The sequence below is a fragment of the Lampris incognitus genome, chromosome 11, assembly GCF_029633865.1.
Source record: "Lampris incognitus isolate fLamInc1 chromosome 11, fLamInc1.hap2, whole genome shotgun sequence".
Classification (NCBI taxonomy): Eukaryota; Metazoa; Chordata; class Actinopteri; order Lampriformes; family Lampridae; genus Lampris; species Lampris incognitus.
In genome coordinates, this window is record NC_079221.1 from 7,598,177 (window position 1) to 7,619,534 (window position 21,358).

Here is a 21,358-nt window from a genome sequence, read left to right on the forward strand (position 1 = left end):
TGATAATGCTGTGGCGTCTGATGATTAACAGGTAAATTATACCGGTGGGCTCCCCTAGACTCACTTACTCTCCATGAAATACCAGCAGGATCACGGTGGGTGGATCGGCACAGGATTCTGTTTTATTTCCATCAAGAGGAGAGAGCTGTTCAGGATAGCACTGTTGCCAATGGCAACAATAATCCGCACTTACAAAGACAAACACCAAAACTATATATCCAGCTCTTTTTGGAATAAGGGTATAAAACATACAGGCGGTTCAGTCTAGAGGGAGTTTTCAGTTTGCAATGGTTTTCATTATCCACTGAAACACCAATATTTTCAACATTATACTGTACAGAGGTGAACTGGATATTCTCATCCTTCATCTCCCAGGTTTGACTGAGTTATTGTGCTATTGCGTTAGATCAACTCCCACTTAATTTTTGCATAGTATGTCATCTGCTGACACCATTTACATCTTCAATGTGCATATTTACAACAGCCTGATACTGTATCAGCACAAAACTGAAGATCTACCCTACGCATGCATACTGTAGGACTGCAAATCAGATTCCCAGATAGCATCCAGATGTGGGCCACTTCAGGCAATGATGTGCCACCGATGGCCTTCTTCTGGCCCTGACAAAATGGATGTGAATCTGAAGTGACCCACATGTATAATTGCAAGTATGGCCCAAATATGCCAAATCAAATGTGGGCCTTGCGGTGCTCTCGGCAACATGTAATCTGGATGTGACCCTGAAGTGGCCCGTGTGGTAAATGGTGAATATGGCCCAAATATCACAAAACAAATATGGGCCACCTTTGGCAAATATGTGGCACATGCGGCATTGCTATGGCTTGGTTCTGGCCCAGATCTGGCAAACAGGAGCGGACCGCCCAAGTCCCATCAATCCACACGGTATGTGGGCCGGATGAAAGTGTTGGTTGTGGGACGGGTCCGGGCCACAGCAATTGTGCTATCTGGGTTTGAGCATCATTTGGATTACACTTGTGTAACAATATGGCCTACTTTGTTTCTGAAACGAAGTTGGTAGAACACAAGAGACCAAGTATGAATGAATAGCAATACAGAATGAAATGACTGGGGGACTGGCTCAGTACGGCGCTGCTAAAGGATTCCTGCAGGGCTGTTGTAGTGCTTAGGCAAGTCCAGTAAAGGGCAGACATTTCCAAGAGAAAAGGCAGGGTGCATTTCTGCCCTCCACCAGGATGCAGGTGGTCTAATATGAACAGAGGACTAGCGCCTCTAATCAGACTGGTTCCTCTCTGTCTGAGCCTCCTCTCTGCTCCCCTCCCCGGCCTCCTCCCAGAGAACGGTTCCCTCGTCTGCGGTTTGTCCACAGATTACATATCCAAACAGAATTACATTAGCACTCCCCCGCACACATAAATGCAATCTGTTAAATTCAAGTGTCGGGGAAGCAGTTTTGTGGACTACTCATTGTGTCTCACGTCATTTGTGAAACACGGCACATCCCCGTCGTGTGGGAATAACAAATAAAGGCTGTTCTTGTTGCTTAAATTAGGGATGAAGTGAGTCTTCTCATTTCTTTGTCTGGGGGTTCATTTCGGCACAAACTAACAAGACGGCTCCCAGAGATCATCACAGCTTCATTTTTATGAAAATTTTTGTTTGGGTAGATTAAACAAAAAAAACTGTTTGCTATCATAATTGTGTGGTTGCGTTTATTTGTTTTGTGTTAGCTCCCGAGGATGTGTGGGTGTTTATGTACAGTATAAGCTTCGGTTAGTGGAAGTAAGCGTTCCTAGAGTTCATGTAAATAAAAGAACAGTTTTGAGAGTAATTCACCGAGGGGAAAAAATCCCTGCATTGCTGTGGCCATTACATTAAAAGGAGTACCAACTGTATTGCACTATGCCTTTAGCATGTGTGCAGATTTATGAGACTGTTTTCATCCTTTGTGCTGCACAATATGCCATATTCACAATGTGCCAAATACACATTGGATGTTTTAGTAAACGAATACCCCGTGTTTATGACTCAGGTCTATCTCCACACATAGCCACTTAATGGACACTTGATATGTGTATGGCTCTTAGGCCTTGGAGTAGTCAAGGAACCGGGTGTAACTGACCGATCCTAAGCTCCGCTTTTTTTTCCTGACGCTCCAATCAAAGCTGAGCAACCGCTGCGAACCGCTGTAACCTCAGTTTACCCGAACACTGTGTTCCCAACCGGTACTTGTCTACAAAGACCTAAGTACAGCTAAGATGACTAAAAATGGGCTTGGGGAACATATAAAAATTAAACTTGGAGGTGTCAGGGTAGTGTAGCGGTCTATTCCGTTGCCTACCAACACAGGGATCGCCAGTTCGAATCCCCGTTACCTCCGGCTTGGTCGGTATCCCTACAGACACAACTGGCCATGTCTGCGGGTGGGAAGCCGAATGTGGGTATGTGTCTTGGTCGTTGCACTAGTGCCTCCTCTGGTCGGTCGGGGGCACCTGTTTGGGGGGGAGGGGGAACTGCGGGGAATAGCGTGATCCTCCCACGTGCTACGTCCCCCTGGAGGAACTCCTTACTGTCAGGTGAAAAGAAGTGGCTGGCGACTCCACATGTATCGGAGGAGACATGTGGTAGTCTGCAGCCCTACCTAGATCGTAAGAGGGGGTGGAACAGTGACCAGGGTGAAGAAATTCAAAACCGAGGCAACATTATAAAACAATTGCAAGATATAAATAATGAAAAATATGCATATACACACACCTTTTAAATTTTATTTTTGATTTCTCCCAATTTAGTGGCCAAACGATCCCTATTTTAGTTCAAACACCCACCCTCGTACTGCATGCGTTCGCCAACTGCATCTCTCCGGCCGGCAGTCTCGAAGGAGACGCCGCCCCACTTTCGTGACAAGGCGATTCCAGGCCAAACCACTGCTTTTTCCGACACACCCAGAGACTCATTCATGTGACGAACACAAGCTGACTCCGCCCCCCTCCCGAAGACAGCGTTGCCAATTATTGCTGCTTCATGGAGTCCGGCCATATTCGGATCTGACGAGACCGAGGCGCGAACCCCGGTCCCCAGTGGGCAACTGCATCGACACAAAGCCGATGCTTAGACCGCTACACCACCGCGGACCCGTTGCATATACACACACCTAATTCAGTCATTTACACTATATATATATATATTATATATATCAATATAGATGTAGGGAAAAAACTTTTAATATATAGCAGTACAAGCTTGTTTCGTGCATCATGCACTCATCAGCTGCTAGTTGAGCACTTTTATCAACACCATTGACGGTTTGCCCCAAAAAAATGCCTTTTATATGTATATATAAATATATATGTAGAGAGAGAGAGAGAGAGAGAGAGAGAGAGAGAGAGAGAGAGAGAGAGAGAGAGAGAGAGAGAGAGAGAGAGATAGATAGATAGATAGATAGATAGATAGATAGATAGATAGATAGATAGATAGATAGATAGATAGATAGATAGATAGATAGATAGATAGATAGATAGATAGATAGATAGATAGATAGATAGATAGGGGTTTTTTATCCACATAATTGTGAAGTAATACATAAATAGCTGCACTTTTCAGGGGAAGTCATCCTCCTTAATTTGTTTTAAAAAATGTCCATTTTGGCATGTTCTCAAATGGATTTTCCCGAGTTTAGGTCACTGTCATATCACCTTATATAACATATTGACTGACCGCCTGAAAGATGTTTATTGCAGCTTATGGCTTCGCTAACTTGATAACTGAAACTCAGTGAACAAGAACATGAACAAACACCCATTAATTGAAATGCATATTAAAGCAGTTATTCACAATACCGTGCAAGTCCATTGCCTTAGATCTGTCAAAATGCATTGATTCAAGATTCAAGATACATGAATCTTGAATCTTAGCTGTGATGCTCGCACTGCTACACTTGAGTTAGGGTAACATGAGACAGTTATAGACAAGTTGACAAAAAAAAAAACAGTATTGGCTACCATGTTTATGGGGAATTCTAATGATTACTAAACTGAAATGTATGAGAGAATATTTTAGTTCTAGGTGATAAATAATTTTTGCATTTTAGCCCAATAGATGACCAGTCATTCTAAGTGAATCTGCACTCCCTGATTGACCAACAGCAATACTGGAGGTTCATTGCAAACGTATGGGCGACAACTTGTTAGCTCCCAGAGATGCTTGTTTTTCAAGGGAGATTTTGTACCTGGAACAGGTGAATGTAAGGAACCACCAGGCAGAATAGAAAACCAGCAGTACTGGTGGTACCTGAGAACCAGATTAAGAACCACTGGTGGTGGAACGATGTAGCCCTGTTGCAGGACTGTGGTACATTTACTGATAGAGGCCGCAACAGGGCTAGATTAGTGCCAGCACCAGGTGTGGGATAAGCTTCTACTCTAAAACAGAAATCAACTTGTCAAGTCCAAATTATCAACAGGCAATCATGAAACATAGCTGTCCTTACAAGGGCAAATACTGATTGCAAAACACCATCATCTTCAGCCTCATTAAACAACTGATGGGCCGCTTATCTTTTTCATTCTGAATAGAATAACTCATCCTCAAATTTGTGTTAGTGATCCATTCACATACTCTTACACTTTGTAAGTGTTGCTTCAACACCATACAGAAGGCCTTGATGCCAGCCTCTTGACAAAAAAAAAAGAAAGAAAGTTTTCTGACCCCAACAAACTATCAATTCAAACTTGCCGTATCTGGCTAAATGGTATGGGCATCGGCACATTCAATAACTGAGATAACAACAGTAATTGAAGCTGATTGGAGATTAGGATCGCTCATTTAGATGCAAGGTCTACTGCTTATGTGAATGGGGGCTCAAGATGCCACATTTTTACTTGAAGAAAAAAAACTCAACATTCAATTAGAGAAAATCCTAAGAATCCTCCTTTTTGACCCTCATCCTAGGAGTGAGGGGAATACAGCACCTGAGTGTGGTTTCATATACCCACACTCATAGAGATTGTGGATCTAAACTAGACAATTCCTTGCGGAAATTGTGTGTCTGCTGCTCGGTGTGTATCCAGGATAATCAGCTGCTCTCACAGCTCCACAAGGCTTCAGTGAAGATGCTGATGTATTATATGTGTAGTGTAGCCAGCAGCATTGTAGCGACGGGGAAAAGGGGAAGGACCTACCAGGGCCCAGAAGGGTGGGGGGCCTTCGGGAAGCCTGGAATTAAAATGTGTTTTGGTTTGCAAATTTTTACTTGTGTAAATAAATTAAAGCCATTTGTCTGTAAATAGACTGCATTTATATAGCGCTTTTCTAGTCTACCGACCACTCAAAGCACTTTACAATGTATGTCTCACATTCATACACTGATGGCAGAGCCTGCCATTGCAAGGTGCCAAGCTGCTCATCAGGAGCAGTTGGGGGTTCAGTGTCTTGCTCAAGGACACTTGGACATGCTCTCTGAAGGAGCCGAGGATTGAACCAGGAAACCTCTGATTACTGGACGGCCTGCTCTACCTCCTGAGCCATGCCGCCCCATTGCCCAAGTGTTTCAATTTCTAACTAGTTAGCGTCATAACTTCAGTTAAAACTGGCTCAATACATCGGTTGAGGGACTTACAGAAAATAGTGAAGGCTCTCTGAGGCCCCTCACACCCCTTACAAAAAGGTGCAAAATGGTTTAGTCCTCCCCTCAACGAGCATCTCTCAATGCAGCTCATCTAGTCCTGTCGCGAGTGACTGCTGATACTAGGTTAAGTTAGGTTAAAATAGATTAATGTACTGATACTGTAAATAATATACAGTATACTAGAACTAAAAAGAAAAGAGATGCGTGAGAGAAAAAAAAGGAAAGGGGCCCACAGAGACTGCTTATGTATCGGGCCCGGAATTGTTTTGCTACACCCCTGTGTGTAGCTACTGTTTACGGCATAGGAGCTGTCACGGTTCAAAAACTGCCATCATCTCTGTTTTTGACAAAAACTCAGAACTCAGTTTAACATGGCAGTCTACAGGAGTTCTGGTCACCACTCTCTGTGCTTGGAGGCGATTTATTCAAAAACTGTAAGTCATGTCACAACGAGAGTCACACTGGGTGAGAGAGAACAAATTTCTCTACATTTTGACATGTAGATTGGCCCCAGCGGTTGGGAATTGCAGGAATTAAAAGAGGTTAAAAGAATGTTTTTTGGGAAAATTTTCAGGGACGGTAGTTAGAGTGTGGGTCATGTGACGCACTCCAGCTCTGAGCATTCCCCCCAATACACACCCATTATAAACTCTGAACGGTCTAAAAAAAAGCATAAAACTTAAACTGAGATTTCAGAAAAACCGTACCAGATATCAAAATATCGACGTAGCCCAATAAAGTCTAAAGTCTTGAGACCCGTTTAAAGTTTCAGTCATGTTTCCGCGTTAAACTAGGACGCAATAATGTGGCTCCAACGAGGAGTGGGTTTGATCATTTTCACGACGACTTCCCATTGTTTTCTATGGGGAAATTTTTTCGCATTTTTGCAATTTGAACTGCGCGTTTTGATCTATGATTTGCAGGGGGGGGGGTTGTCCAAGCTGCGGGACCAGTTACATGGTTAAAGTTGTACAATAGAAGAATAAGAATGATGAATAATAACACGTGTCTGCTTTGCCCAGCAGGCACACAATTATTCAAACAAAGGGTAACACTTTATAATAACTACACAAATGAAGCATTAGTTAAGTAATGTAACTACTGAATTCATCCTTTGTAAAGCATTTGTAAAGCAAGACATGCACCAATGGTTAGTGAGTCAAGTCAAGTCAATTTTATTTGTATAGATGTTTTATAAATACTTATCAACACTGCAATTTATGATTAATTCAGGTAGTTACTAGCTGTTAGTTAAGTATTTTGTATGAGGTTGCTTAAGGTTGTCCGTTGACAATCCTGCCTCTGCTACTCATGAGTCTTCTTGTGGCTGTAAAGCCCAATCCACGATCCACACTGTCTGCCACAGACAGACTGGGGTGTAGGTGTGGTACTGGCTTCATGTCTCTTTAGACGTCTCCTGGTCCGTCGATCACCTCAGTCCTCTTCGAGCTTTTGCACCCCTTGTTGACAGAGCTGCCGCCAGATGGAGCGTTGGGCGGCAGTGTCCTCCAGCTGGCTCGGGTTCAGGCTGCACTTTTTCATGACGGTCTTCAGTTGGTCTTTGTACCGTTTTTCTGGCCCCCTGCCAAGCGGCGGCCAAGATGTGGCTGGCCATACAGCACTTTATGTGGTAAGCGCTCCTTCGGCATCCTGATGACGTGACCGAGCCAGCGAAGTTGGTGCTGGGTGACAGTAGCCTCCATACTGATGCAGTTGGTCTTGCTTCACTTGTGTAGTTATTATAAAGTGTTACCAAACAAAGTTGAGTGTCGCAGTGTTGGAATGCTCTTGTTAGCTGTGGCTTGTCTATAGACCATAGTTGCCGTCCACCATTAAGAGAAATTCAGTCTTCAAAGTGCACCTAAATGCCTTTTTACAACTGGCTTAGCTGAGCCATAAAAAAAGAAAAAAGAGAATGAAAGTGAATCACTGTGATAAAGCAGGGATCATATTCCTCATGCAATTTTTGTAAATGACTGAAATACTGATCTTTTCCTTTTCTGCTCAAACAGTAAAAAAATAAAAAAACTAATTTATCAGAATTTATTTTCATAGATAAATTCAGATGACAGAATATAGCAGCAGTTAACACGAAGAGTGGCACTTTCTTCCAGTCGATATCAGTATAGATCTGCGAAATGAGTCTTTTAGATTAAACTGTGCTGCAATGTCCCAGGTTAGATTATGAAGCAGTCTGATCTCACCCACTTTTCACGATGACAGAGGCAAAGACAGCACATCCATAAATTCTCATGTTATTTTATTTTTGTTGCTTTTTTGTATATGTTCCTCTCACAGTTGTCGTTTTTAATTTATTTAGGAATTACTATTGCTTATTCAGCAACCTATAAACTTTTTGTCATTTTTAAATTTTCTTAATGCCTATCATGGAAAACTGGTTAGTCCATCCATCCATCCATTATCCACACCGCTTATCCCAATTGGGGTCACGGGATGCTGGAGCCTATCCCAGCAGTCATTGGGCGGCAGGCGGGAAGACACCCTGGACAGGCTGCCAGGCCATCACAGGGCCGACACATAGTCCTTTCCATGTGCCAATTCCACATAATAAGGAAACAAACACTTAGGCAGGCAAGGACATCCGTCCTCAGACTGCCATACGTTATTTACATATGTACATCCAGCCCTTTTCCAGGCTGATCTCTCTGTCTTACCAGCACGGGTTTGCGCTGGTTACTCATGACTAAAAAACCTTTTGGACAGGCTCAAAGAAACAAGCAAGATGAACAGAAGCTCTTGTACGATCAGCACTTTTATCCCAAAAGATTTCCAACTTGATCCCCCCCTTCATTTGAGCTGAAAGAAATACCCATTCTCCCATGATTCACCTACAGTACCTCTGACTCTTGGGTAACATGTTCATAAATTGTTCAACATGTGTTGCCCACTTGGCGCTTCGTTACTCAGTCCTACGTGACGGGGCAGATATCATTTATTAATGCCTGCTGAGGAGGATCGGTTTCACTGTCCAGCAGTGGGTGAACCTTTTAAATCTCCCTGGAAGCTATTATCCTACGAGGGCACTTCGGCTCAATGGCAAAATGCACCTCCCATCTACAGTCAAAAGAAATCAAAGATCACAATATCTACTGCTGTGCCATTAAAGGGAAAGGGACTCGCGTCTGAGGAAGGAGAATGGATTTTGTAGAGCCGTTTGTCAATTCAGAGTGGTACTTTGGAGGCTTACCATCTGAATCTGTGAGTAAGAACGCCCTTTTTTCTCTCTCTCCAAACAATACTATTCAAGAGTTGTCCAATCTGTCTGCTACCACTAACTTGAATGTGGACTTTCGATATATCTCGCTAAGTATTTTCTATACGTACAAATTGTTGAACTTCATAACCGAGCTGAACTGCCACTCTTAGTACATTACATCCGAGTCAAACTTTCAATTATATCCAGCGGTCTTGTTTCTACAAAGTTATAAGTGATAATAATGTGCTAAAATATTTAAATCAAACTCTGCTTGGATTCAAATAGCTGTTTTTTTTTCATGATCTGAAGGGTAAGAAGTGGGACACATTGATGAGACGAACATGGTTCCAACAGTGTCAGATAGTATTCAGCGGTGTGCATATACACTGTTTGAGCTGCAGGAAATATGTTCTAAATATACCCAACAGGGGCCTGCCGGCTGCTAACAAGCTTTAGGTCAGATAAATCCATATCCATGTGGAAACACTAATAGCTCGCAAACACACCATTGTATTGGGTCCTGTGTTCTGAACCTAGCCTAAAATTAGCTGCACCGCTGTACAGTAAGTAACCTCGGCTGTTTTCAGCTGACTTCTCTATGTGATTGGATGTGAATTAATTATGATTTAATGCATCCAGCAGTGCTTGAAGTGCATTTTATTATTAGGTGAAATTACATTAACGTTTTTTTCCAACCAGATGTAACAGAAGATTGAGTTAAAGGGCCCAGATTTGTGTAAAAGGTGCACAAATAGATGTGCACATGGCCCATGTCAATGCGCATACAACAGACAAACAGATAAGACGGACGGACGGACGGACACACACACACAAACACACAAATTCTCAGTGGAACGGTAAATAGGGGAACATTAAGAGGGAAAGAAAGAGGGGCTTTGAATAATGAATGTGAAGAGCCCTGTAACACGGAAGACAAGCCTTTGAAGTGATATAACTTACTGCCACAGCTCTCATAGCATCACCACTCTGCAGACACAGAGTGAGAGAGAGAATAATGACTGTATTTCCACCAGTTAAAGGGTTTTTCTTTTCTGAAAACTCACATGGTATACCAACTTGTAGCATACTGGTTAATGTACAAAAAGCTATGGCCATGAAGTTGTGCTTTGCTGGGAAAATGCTATTTATTCATTTATTTATTGAAATTGTTGTGTGGGATTCAGATATTTACCATCTCTCCCATGCACAAGACTTTTGTTAACTGTTCAGCAAACAATTGCATGGCTCAGTCTATTTCTCCTGATAAACTCTTTCAAACATTCTTGACATTGAGCATATCAAATAGGTCTTTACAAGACACTTCTTCCGGGCTTCATGCTTCATGAAGATTCTGCTGACATCTAGAAATAAACCCGATTTCATGCCTCTCAATGCGCCAAGAGTGAAGCACGACAACTTTGCCTGTGTGCCTAGATTACGTAATTAATTTGATTCGCTTCGAGTCTCGGTCGAAGAACACATTGAAATTAAGCATCCACTTGTCATTAGTTTTGACTCGCCTAGGACCCGCCCAGTCCTGACACAATTTACACAAGGCAACACAGACTCTTAACTAATGCATCTTTGAGATTCATTCAGTTCTGATTCAGAAATACAGTTTATTTCTCACCTGAAAATTTCTACGAAGTGACTTTAATGATTAAATACCGTACGAAATTTGCAAAAAAAAAAAAAACCAAAAAAAAACTACCGTTGCTCGCCCCTCTGCTTTCAGTACCGCGCTCGAAGGCCGAAAGGAACGCTGGGATATGTGTTGACACGTTCATATAAGTTACCAACCGACGTATCCTCAGTAAAATGGGCGTGTCAAGAACACTTCCAGGAATTTCAACCGTTCTCGGCAGTACTTGGGCTGCGACTGATGACGTTCAACAAGGTGATGACGTTCAACAAGGACACAAGAACGCAAGCACAGACAAGAAAGGGCAACTGTAATGATCGCTGCCGGAATGACAAGTCGATTTGGGATGAAGTGGAGGATGGAATTGGCGAGGAGGTCTTGAAAATGTCTACTGAGGAGATAGTCCAGAGAACCCGTCTCCTGGACAGTGAAATAAAGATCATGAAGAGTGAGGTGCTCAGAGTCACTCATGAGCTCCAGGCTATGAAAGACAAAATCAAAGAGAACACAGAGAAGATAAAAGTCAACAAAACTCTGCCTTACCTGGTTTCTAATGTCATTGAGCTGCTAGATGTGGACCCTAATGACCAGGAAGAAGATGGAGCCAACATTGACCTGGACTCTCAGAGGAAAGGAAAATGTGCCGTTATTAAAACCTCCACCAGACAGACATACTTCCTTCCTGTCATTGGTCTGGTTGATGCAGAGAAACTGAAACCTGGAGATCTGGTGGGGGTTAATAAGGACTCCTACCTCATCCTGGAGACTCTCCCTACAGAGTATGACTCCAGAGTAAAGGCCATGGAAGTGGACGAGAGGCCAACTGAACAATACAGCGACATCGGGGGACTGGACAAACAAATCCAAGAGTTGGTAGAGGCCATTGTTCTGCCTATGAACCATAAGGAGAAGTTTGAGAATCTGGGGGTCCAGCCTCCTAAAAGAGTTCTGATGTACAGACCTCTTGGAACTGGAAAGACTCTGCTGGCCAGAGCATGTGCAGCTCAGACCAAGGCAACCTTCCTGAAGCTGGCTGGGCCACAGTTGGTGCAGAAGTTTATTGGCGATGGAGCCAAGCTGGTCAGAGACGCCTTCGTCCTAGCGAAAGAGAAAGCTCCGTCCATCATCTTCATCGATGAGCTGGACGCAATCGGCACCAAGAGGTTTGACAGTGAGAAGGCAGGAGACAGAGAGGTCCAGAGGACCATGTTAGAAGCGCTGAACCAGTTGGATGGGTTCCAGCCCAACATGCAGGTCAAGGTGATAGCAGCGACAAACAGAGTGGATATTTTGGACCCTGCTCTGCTGCGTTCTGGACGTTTGGACCGTAAGATTGAATTTCCCATGCCCAACGAAGAGGCTTGAGCCAGGATCATGCAGATCCACTCCCACAAGACGAACGTCAGTCCTGATGTGAACTATGAAGAACTTGCCCGCTGCACAGATGACTTCAATGGAGCTCAGTGTAAAGCTGTGTGTAGAGGCTGGGATGATAGCGTTGCGTCGTGGGGTGACTGAGTTGAACCATGAGGATTACATGGAGGGAATCCTGGAGGTCCAGGCAAAGAAGAAGTCCAACCTGCAGTACTACACCTGAGCTGTGTGTGTCTGTCTGGTGGTGTATTTCCAAGATTATCAATAAATGAAAAAAAAAGTAATCTTGTTAAAAAAAGAAAAGTAATGATCGCTGCCTAGGCGTCAATTTTGTGATGTATTACTTCCGTTGAGGAGGGAAGTTCCGGTTTTATTGTGGTATTGGGTAGACGCTCGTGTGAACCGTCATCACCAATTTTTGTAATAATCCGCAGGAACCATGACCTGTATCACAACGTCTGTCCTCAATAAAACCACAGCTGAGGTATGAAGATTTTTGTCTGGTGTTCCTCCATTCCACTCTACTTACTCTGCGGAGATCACCCCGATCTCTGCAACACGCCAGGAACATTTATTAATGTTGTTTCCCCCAGCCCACAGCAGTGCAACACAAAGACAAAAACACAGCCAAACTACAAGAAGAAAAACTACAAAAACAAATATAGCCAACATAGATAAAAATAAAAATAAAAAAAAGGTTCACTGTCCAAGAGAGCTAACGCCAGGATGACTGTCGTAACTGCCGGTCTGCATGGGCTGGCAATTAGCTTAGCCTGCTACACGTGGCGCTATATTGGAAACACGAGTCTATCTCTGCCATCTAGCATGTGCTATTATTTATGCATACTGTTAGCATGGTTATGCAGATTTTAATGCACTGTATGGCTTTGAACATTATCACATGCTGCAGTTCATGACCTGTGCGTGATCCCCCCTCCCCCCCCCATCTGCCCCTTTAGCCACAGGACCAAATCCTCGGGCTGGCCACCCCCTTCCGGGACGTGGAATGCTGCACAGGGACCCCCCAATGGATGGGACATGGGCACCAGTAGAGAGGGGCGTGACTGTTACATCAAGTAAGTGACCATGAGTTAAAAGAAAGCAAAAATGGGAAGCCCCCCCCCCCAGATGTTGGAGAGGTTTTGGCGGCGGACGATTATTCAAACCACGTCACTGCTTGCTCCCTCTGTCTCCATCTGTGCACACAGAATACTGATTCTCTGTTCCTTCCACTGCTGCACACATACTGCCCCTGCCTTCTCTCTCTCTCTCTCTCTCTCTCTCACACACACTCAAACACACTCAAACACACACACTTTCACAGGCATATTCTTACTATACAGGCACGAACCAGCCTGATCTCGCTAAAGCAGCGAGGGGCTTGTGCGTTTGTATGCTGCTCTTGTGGAGGGATTCACCTGCACAAGGGACTAGTTTTTTTTTTTTTTTTGGAATCGAGAGCCAGGGCTGCATCTGCGAAGATGCCGGATTGCAGTGTTCACATCAGCATAATTGATCCTTAGGCACTTCTGGATATCTCCACAGACAGGTAAAAAAGAAACTTCCCCTCCCACGACACTGAGCATGTCTGATTCCTGTGTGTGTCGAAAGCAGAAGGGTACCGGTACAACAAGTGAGTGTTTGTTTGCTTCATCTCTTATTCTTTTGGTGTATCAGAGACGGTTGGGCTCTGTTGTGCGTGCATGTGTGCGTGTGTGTGCATGTGTGTTTTGCTGTCCCCCCCCTCTTCTCTGCTCTCTCACCACTGTTGTTTCAAGTGTGCATTCATACTGAATCTAAAAATATTTCAGCTCGCATAAACCACATTCCTGTGCACGTACTGAATTCTCATTCTCTCGTTCCATTGTTTCTCCTCTCATCTTGGGCAAATGAGAGGAAACCCTGCATTCTTATTTAGGGATGTTTGTTTTTCTCGTTGAATATTCATCATAGCGGAATGAGACACGGGGCTATGTATAGTTGCTGTGCTGTCTAGTTTCATCTGACTATGTTGTATGTTACTCTCTAATGGGAAAAATATGTTTTTTGCATGATGTGTCCAATAGGGGGTATGGAACTTGTCACACATGGGTTATAGCAAGAGAAGCGTGATGTCAGAAGAGTTACATAAGAGCTGGGGAGCAGTGGATGTGCTGGATGCAGAGCGTGTCTGGATGAAACACATCACAGAGACTTTTGGCTATAGATTTCCAAAATTGTGATGGAAGTCATAAATAATCGGACGTGTGGATCAACTGCTATTTGCACTTCTTAAGGCTGCAGGTTTCTGATCCTAAAATGTTGCATTACTTAATGAACCACGGGTCTTGCCTGCATGACAGCAACCCATGAATAAAGAAGCAGCTGACCATTTGACGTGCACACTGTATTGCACAGCATTTAGCAAACATAGCATTGTAAGGACCGCTGTGACGGTGTTCAAGGGGGCTGGATCGATATCAGCACAGACCGTTGGAGAGCAGCAAACTGAACAGACATTACTCGGCGAATAAGGTCTGGCCAGCAAATATTTGCTATTGAACATGAAATACAGATTACTGTCAGTCTCTTGGCATCAGAGTAACTTTAACACTGGCGCTAATATTATATGCTAAGTTAAATAGTGGTTGTATAAGTCCTCGTGATGCATTATCTAAGTCATTTACAAAATTCATAATATATTAGCCTTGCAAGCTAGACTTCCCTCACAAAAGAGGCTTTGCAGGGAGGGATTTAATCTGTCAGACAGCAGCAAGTTGATGTTCTTTTGAGTGGCAAGGAGGAGCAGCGCAGCCAAAATATATCCAGAAACATGAGCTGTGACTGCTCTATTCAAAAAGGTTGCACCAAAGCCAGTAGGAAAACTTCCTCATTCCTAGTGGGCTGGCTATGAATGTCAAAGTGGCCTCTCACGGCCACTGTGACAAGACACAACATATATAGCATTGTGTCTGCCATTGTGTTAACAATACCAAAACACACACTACCATCTTGAGGGAGTATTACTCTTTGCAAAGTGACAGCGAAGATAGCGTCTCACTTTACATCGACGCTGCACATTTTCATGGTAACTGCGAGCGCACATTGTGGTTTACGAGTGCTGCATCGAGTGGTGCGGGGCTACATTAGAAGATAATGGGGATGATTAGGGACCATTAGACGCAGTGCTGTCAGCACATTGGGAGGCTAGCCATATTTAGCAGGTGGCCATGGTCGGGGACGAGACATTCAACTTCCTGAATACACAGGCCCATATGGTTTTTCTTTGCACACAATCTGTTGAGCTTGTCACAATAGCTGAAACTAACACACAAATCCAAAGTAAATGTGGTGCAGAAGCACTTGTAAATTTCAAGGTGATGCAGTACAGTTCCTTACATGTCTATGAAACTACCTCTAAAGCAGTTATCATTTGGTGTTGGGGCAGTGTATATGTTATGTTACAACAGTATTTGACTATAAAGCATCAGCCCACATTCAAAGCCAGAAACATTGCAGTGCATTCAGCATTTAATCCTTATTTAAACCGTGTTTTATACTATGGGGATGAAATGAGAATTAAAGATCTGAGTCAATTTAAGCGTGCCATTGATAGAAGCTATGTTGAAATCAACTGATAGAAAGTCCCGAGTGCTTTTTCTATGGGCCGTCTCTCTGTCTGCGTTTATGTGAATGCCAGTGTGCGAGTGAATATTCAAAATTGGTTGTTGCTGTAATGGTAGGTTTTTGTGGCTAAGGGCCCTATTTTAGAGGAACTGTGGACTTTGTGTAGAAAACACCAAATTGCGAACAAACTTTTTGGCTTGTAAGACCATCATGGACTTTACATAGAGCCAAAAGTTAAAGTCTGGGAACAGTGGGGCACAATGGCTCACACCATCTTCAAAGACTGCTAATTTGCACCCCACAAAAAGTAATAGATGTGATCAATTGTACCCCCTATATCTAAATGATTGTGCAGGCCCATCATGAATACATGTTTTTATTCCTCTCTGCACCAATTTGGGAGTATTTGGGAGTCATAGCTACTTCTCACTCTACTTGTGCTCTGTGAAAATGCCCATCCCTCTGCAAGTCCATACATCAACTTTTCCCTTCGCCTTGCATCTTCCATCTTCATTGAGGTTTGGAGGTGCTCATCCATCTCCCTGACCCTATATTGCTTTTTAAGGGGGGAGAGCTGAGGTAATGTTGAATAATAGCCAGGGTGACAACAAAGCTATCATAATAACCAGGGCCACACTGTACGTAACCGCCAATGTGGACACCAAATATCCCCAACTCTTTTTCGGGGCGCAGAGTTAAAGTTTTGAAAGTACTGAGTTAAAAAAAAAAAAGAAGAGGTGAATTTAGAAATAAAAAGACGTTGCTTATGGAGCCAGGTGATTGAATCTTGTCTTTGGACAAAATCCCTCGAAATGCGGTGGTTGAAAGAAGTTTGTTGTCTCTCTACTTAAAGTGTCAAAATGAGAAAATGGGTTGTGTGCAGAATGGTGGGGGATGCATTTTTTAAAGGAAAAAATTTGCCCCCCCCCCACACACACACTACCACCAACGAAGTCCACCTCCACCCCCCCTTCACCCTCCCTGTGTGCAACTGGTTATATCACCCATACTTATATTCATCGGATGTTGTTTTCCTTTTAAATTCCTGTCATCCTGTGGAAGGCCAGACTCTATTGACTTTCCATGACCAGAGCTGGGCAGCACATTTGCACAGTAAGCTTAATCATGGCTCAAAAGGTGACATAGCGCAACATAAGAAATCAGTTTGAAAAGAAAAAAGAAATAGAAAAAAAAAGAAGATCTGCACCACTTAGCTGCCAATCATAATGAAATGTAAGCATGTGTCACTAGTAAGATAGTTGGGAGGGTGGAAAAAACACCCCAAACATCAGATCTCACTTATCAAACAAATTGTTTACAGGTGAGAGAAATCTAATTTCAAAGCGCAACTAAACCCTAAACTACTTTTTTGAGACAGCTCCCATCTAAAAAGGTGATAAACCATCTATCAGTAAGTGCTGGGCTGATCGTGGGAACAAGTGACGTAAGCGTAGCAGGATAAAAACAGCTGCAGATGAAATTAAACTTGTTATCCATAAATTCGCACACCGTCAATATCATCTGGTCAAAACTTAAGTTTGAACTTTAAAATTAGTATATTAATTATTCAATTAGCCGATGAAATAATACTTTAAAACAGCATGCGATGATGTAATCATTACAATAACTGATGTATATGCTGCTGTTGCTGGAGATTTCACTCGAGCCGTCCACAACATTTTTCTTGCAGCTAGTTAGTTAATGATCGGTCCATTTGATTTAAGCATGCTAATGAGCAAGCACTGACAAAATTACTGACTGATTTCAATGCTTGCTCATAGATGAAATATGTTTCCCCCCCCTTTAGATGGTCTTGAACTTGAAAAAGTGGTATAGCATTTAGTTGATGTTAAACAAAACATATTTTAGTAACCTTTAGATGAAGTGGAACAAAGCGTAACTAGTGACTAACTAGGGGGTATGTGCTTAGCTTATTTGTCCATGGAAAAGAAAAGGGGATGTCTTACAGCAACCAAACAATGGAGGGGGGCTCCATGTGGGCTCTGGGCAAAATGTGCAACAGCCCTTCCTTCAAACGCTCAAATGAACTTCCCCTTGAAGTGTGTGTACTCTGCTCTCATTGCAAGATGCTTGACTATGCCCCCTCGAGTGTTGTGAAATGAAAGGGCGCCGAATCTTTACAGACGGTGCGCTTTGCGTACGTTTCTCCTTTTGCAATTCCAAAATCAAAAGGATTTAAGAGTGTACAAGCCCACACAGAAAACTGAGCTCACTGAGACAGATGGATAAAATGAGTGCAAGGCCAACTTGAAGTAGAGAAATTTGAAGCGGTGACATTTTCAGTTGACCGTAAGTGGTATAAACAATATAAAGCAAACCTTGAAAACCTTGAAAGTACATGCATCCTTGTGCATTCATTATTTCACATCTCAATCTGAGAGTCACGAGAGTCTCTGCTCAGCCACAAGTCTCTCTTGTATGGTAAATGTGGCTTACCCTCTGGGTTAAAAGTGACAGCATTACACTACAATAAAGGTCACGTTTTACACTTTGACGTCATCATTGGGTCAAGACTTCCTCTGGTTTATTACTTTGGAAAATAATCATTTTTCTTCTCAGATTTTGACAGGGAAAATACTTTTGTAGTCTTTAAAATTGAATTATATAATTCTTAAAATTGATTGGCTGCTTTCGGCTGATTAACAACAACTGGGTCCGCGTAAATTTTGTTAAGAAAAAAGAAAAGAAAAGAAAAGCCTTTAAATTCAGCTGATTTTAAATACCGACTAGCCTTTGTAAAAGGTGGCAGTGCATGCTTGGCAGTATTTAGTTTTGTCATACATATACAGATCGCTCGCTCTTTGTGCCTGGAAAGATTAATTGCTGGTATCCGATAGTGAATAACACAAGTGTCAAGAATAACTGTGAATTACACACTGCCTTGCTAGCCCACGGCCCTAATTAACCAACACTGTTGGCACCACAGGGTGCTGCTTTCCACTGCTGCCGCTTTTGCTGCCAGACTGGGTAACAAACACTGGAACGTCATACAGATAACAGCATGCAAAAGCTGCAAATTTGCCACATCTTTTACCTGGAAGAAGGTAAATGAAAATGTGATGACTGGTTGTGGCAACAAGGACTATGGCATGGTCTTGTTCATCGAGGCAGCTGAGGAAAAGTAGTGAAAGAGGGTTCACGCTGTAAGAGAGCTTTGGTTTGTTGCCAGCTATTAATGGCAAGGCTCCTAGGCGCAGAGGTGGCTCGGGTCAAATTGAGGCAGTCAAGAAATTGACCTTTCGCTGATGTGACGCTGCAGAACATTACCTTTCCTGCACCAAGATTGAAGTGCGGCGGCCTGTTTGGTTCGTGTTGGTGGGTGCAGTGTGAAGCCTTTGCTGAGATTTAAACGCAGTAGGAATCTGCAGCAGGAACAGACAGTTGTTGGAGCTTGATCGCTGTTGCCCGCCTACGTATCCTATGTTTGAGGCATTGTACTAGACCCCTACTGCAGAGAGGATGTTGCTTTCTAACGCTGAACATTTTTTTGGGGGGGTTTAATCTTCTGAAAAATACCCAGTTTCTACATATTTAAAGCATGAAATTTACTGCTGTCCCCTTTTATTCCAGAGATTAAACAGCTCTCTGTTCTGTTCTGAGTCACAGTTGTTGCCGCTCATAGCAATTCTGGATGCCATTGGTTCAGCGAGCAAATTTTTGCATATTTCAGGTCACGAGCACTTTGATGAAAATATGCTTTCACATCCAGTCGAGCTACTACGTACAGCCATACAGAACGGCCTTGCACCGTCTCCCTGTAGCTGTCACTCAACAGTCTAAATAGTTTCAAGAGAATAGCACAGATTGAATGCATGTGAATGCTTTGATTTTTCGACTCCATCAACATATGAATGTACTGTGCAGTTTAGTCTCGGCACGTTTCCTTCTTTAATCTGCCTGTTGAACTTAATAAACACCAATATGTGTTGCGGTTTTCTCCTTTGCTGCAGCCACGTGTCCCAGAGCAGCTCCTTGGAGGAGGTTCATCTGGACGGGGACAAGTTTGTACCTCCAGCGCCCCGGAAGGTGGAGATGAGACGAGACCCAGTCCTTGGCTTTGGCTTTGTGGCTGGCAGTGAGAAACCTGTGGTGGTCCGTTCAGTCACACCAGGTAGAGTATCCCACCTGCGAAATGGGTTTTAAAAGCACCAGTGAGTCATCCCACCTACGCCCATTGTCAACAGAGGTACTCTGATGGAGATGCAGTCTTAAAATGTTGCTCGTAAAAGAAGGCAAAGGGAGAAAAAAAAAATCAAACCAAAGTTGTGCTACAGAGAGGAATCATTAATTTCAACAGTGCTCAAATGGAGGTGTCCGTCCGGGTGGCGTGGCGATTTATTCCGTTGCCTACCAATACGGGGATCAGCCGGTTCGTGGGGAGCCGGCTGGGGGCATGTGTACTGGTCGCTGTACTAGCGCCTCCTCTGATCGGTCAGGGCACCTGTTCGGGGGGTAGGGGGAACTGGGGGGAATAGCGTGATCCTCTCCCCTGGCGAGGATCATTGTCATTGATTTCACTGTCAGGTGAAAAGAAGCGGCTGGTGACTCCACATGTATCGGAGGAGGCATGTGGTAGTCTGCAGCCCTCCCCGGATCAGCAGAGGGGGTGGAGCAGTGACTGGGACGCCTCGGAAGAGTGGGGTGATTGGCCAGGTACAATTGAGGGAAAAAAAGGGGGACTTTTTTTTTTTTAAAAGGCAAAGGGAGAACGAAAAAAATCAAACCAAAGCTGTGCTACAGAGATGAATCATTAATTTCAACAGTGCTCGAATGAGTCAAGTCCCCTCATTAGAGCCTTGGGCCGGAATGAAGGAGACCCCAAAAAAAATGAAGAAGAATGGCTTGAATCCCTGTGTTTTGAACCACTTAAGTCTTGTTTGTTGTGTGCCGTTGGCAGGGGGACCCTCGGAGGGCAGACTGATTCCTGGAGACGAGATCATCATGATTAACGATGAGCCGGTCAGTTCAGCACCCAGGGAGAGGGTCATCGACCTTGTCAGGTACAGCGTGTGCCACAACACACCCAGACATAGTTATGCCCATGCTGTCATAGGCTGATTTGCCTTGTGTAATGTGATATTTCAATTCATTCCTCAACATTATATTACTCAGTGGTTCTTAATGGGGTCCTCGGGTACCACCGGTACTGCTGTTTTTCTATCCTGCCAGGTAGTTCATTGCAATTCAGCTGTTGTGTCAGGTATTCCAGCCAGCCAAATGGGTTTTTAAACCTGGAATAACAGGTGAATGTAATTATCTACATCCAGACTCCACCGGTACTGCTGATTGTACCTGGGGGCCACATTGAGAAACATGGGGTATAATTCTGCATACAGGCAAACTATTCAATATTTTCACCTTAACCCATCTATACGGTTGGTTCTTATTTGCATTTTTCACATTCGGTTTTCACGTTTTCTTTCTGTCTGGGCAGCAAATAGCTTCTCCTTCTTCTCCCAAAGCAATCTCCCAGAGCCTCTGCCACACATTTCCAAAGTACATGCAAACATAAAAAAACTAAAAATGAAAAAAATATGGAGGAGCAGCAGCAAGTCCAATCACTCAGTGCGTTTACATGTACAGTTAAGTCGAGCTACGGTTATAGCTCGATTAGGCCATGTAATTGGACTACTGTCGTTGTCCCAGTATACAAGAACCGGGGGAGCATTGATTTATTGACGGAAGTGCGTATGTCTGACCCCGGTACGGTAGGTGGCGATATGCCCCCTTTCAGCTGGTTGCTATTGGACCTTCTTCCAGTTGACCTATTGCGTCACATACCAAACAAGTAACAAACAAGTGAGCAAGTGGGTTCCATGTCAAGCGGTGAAAACATGGACAACTTTACAGCACTGTACATGTCATACGTACTCTATGCTTTACTATTGGTACAAA

General features: G+C 43.5%; 1 protein-coding gene across 1 annotated transcript in view; it reads left to right on the forward strand.

Annotated features, from left to right (window-relative positions):
- The first annotated feature begins 11,471 nt into the window (after nt 1–11,471).
- Nucleotides 11,472–21,358, forward strand: part of frmpd4 (FERM and PDZ domain containing 4) — a 31,430-nt gene continuing 21,543 nt past the window's right edge. The window contains exons 1-4 of the mRNA XM_056289829.1: nt 11,472–11,656; nt 12,796–12,912; nt 19,414–19,574; nt 20,361–20,463. Coding sequence (XP_056145804.1) covers nt 11,598–11,656; nt 12,796–12,912; nt 19,414–19,574; nt 20,361–20,463 — 440 coding nt within the window. The 5' untranslated portion in view covers nt 11,472–11,597. The remainder of the gene's footprint in view (nt 11,657–12,795; nt 12,913–19,413; nt 19,575–20,360; nt 20,464–21,358) is intronic.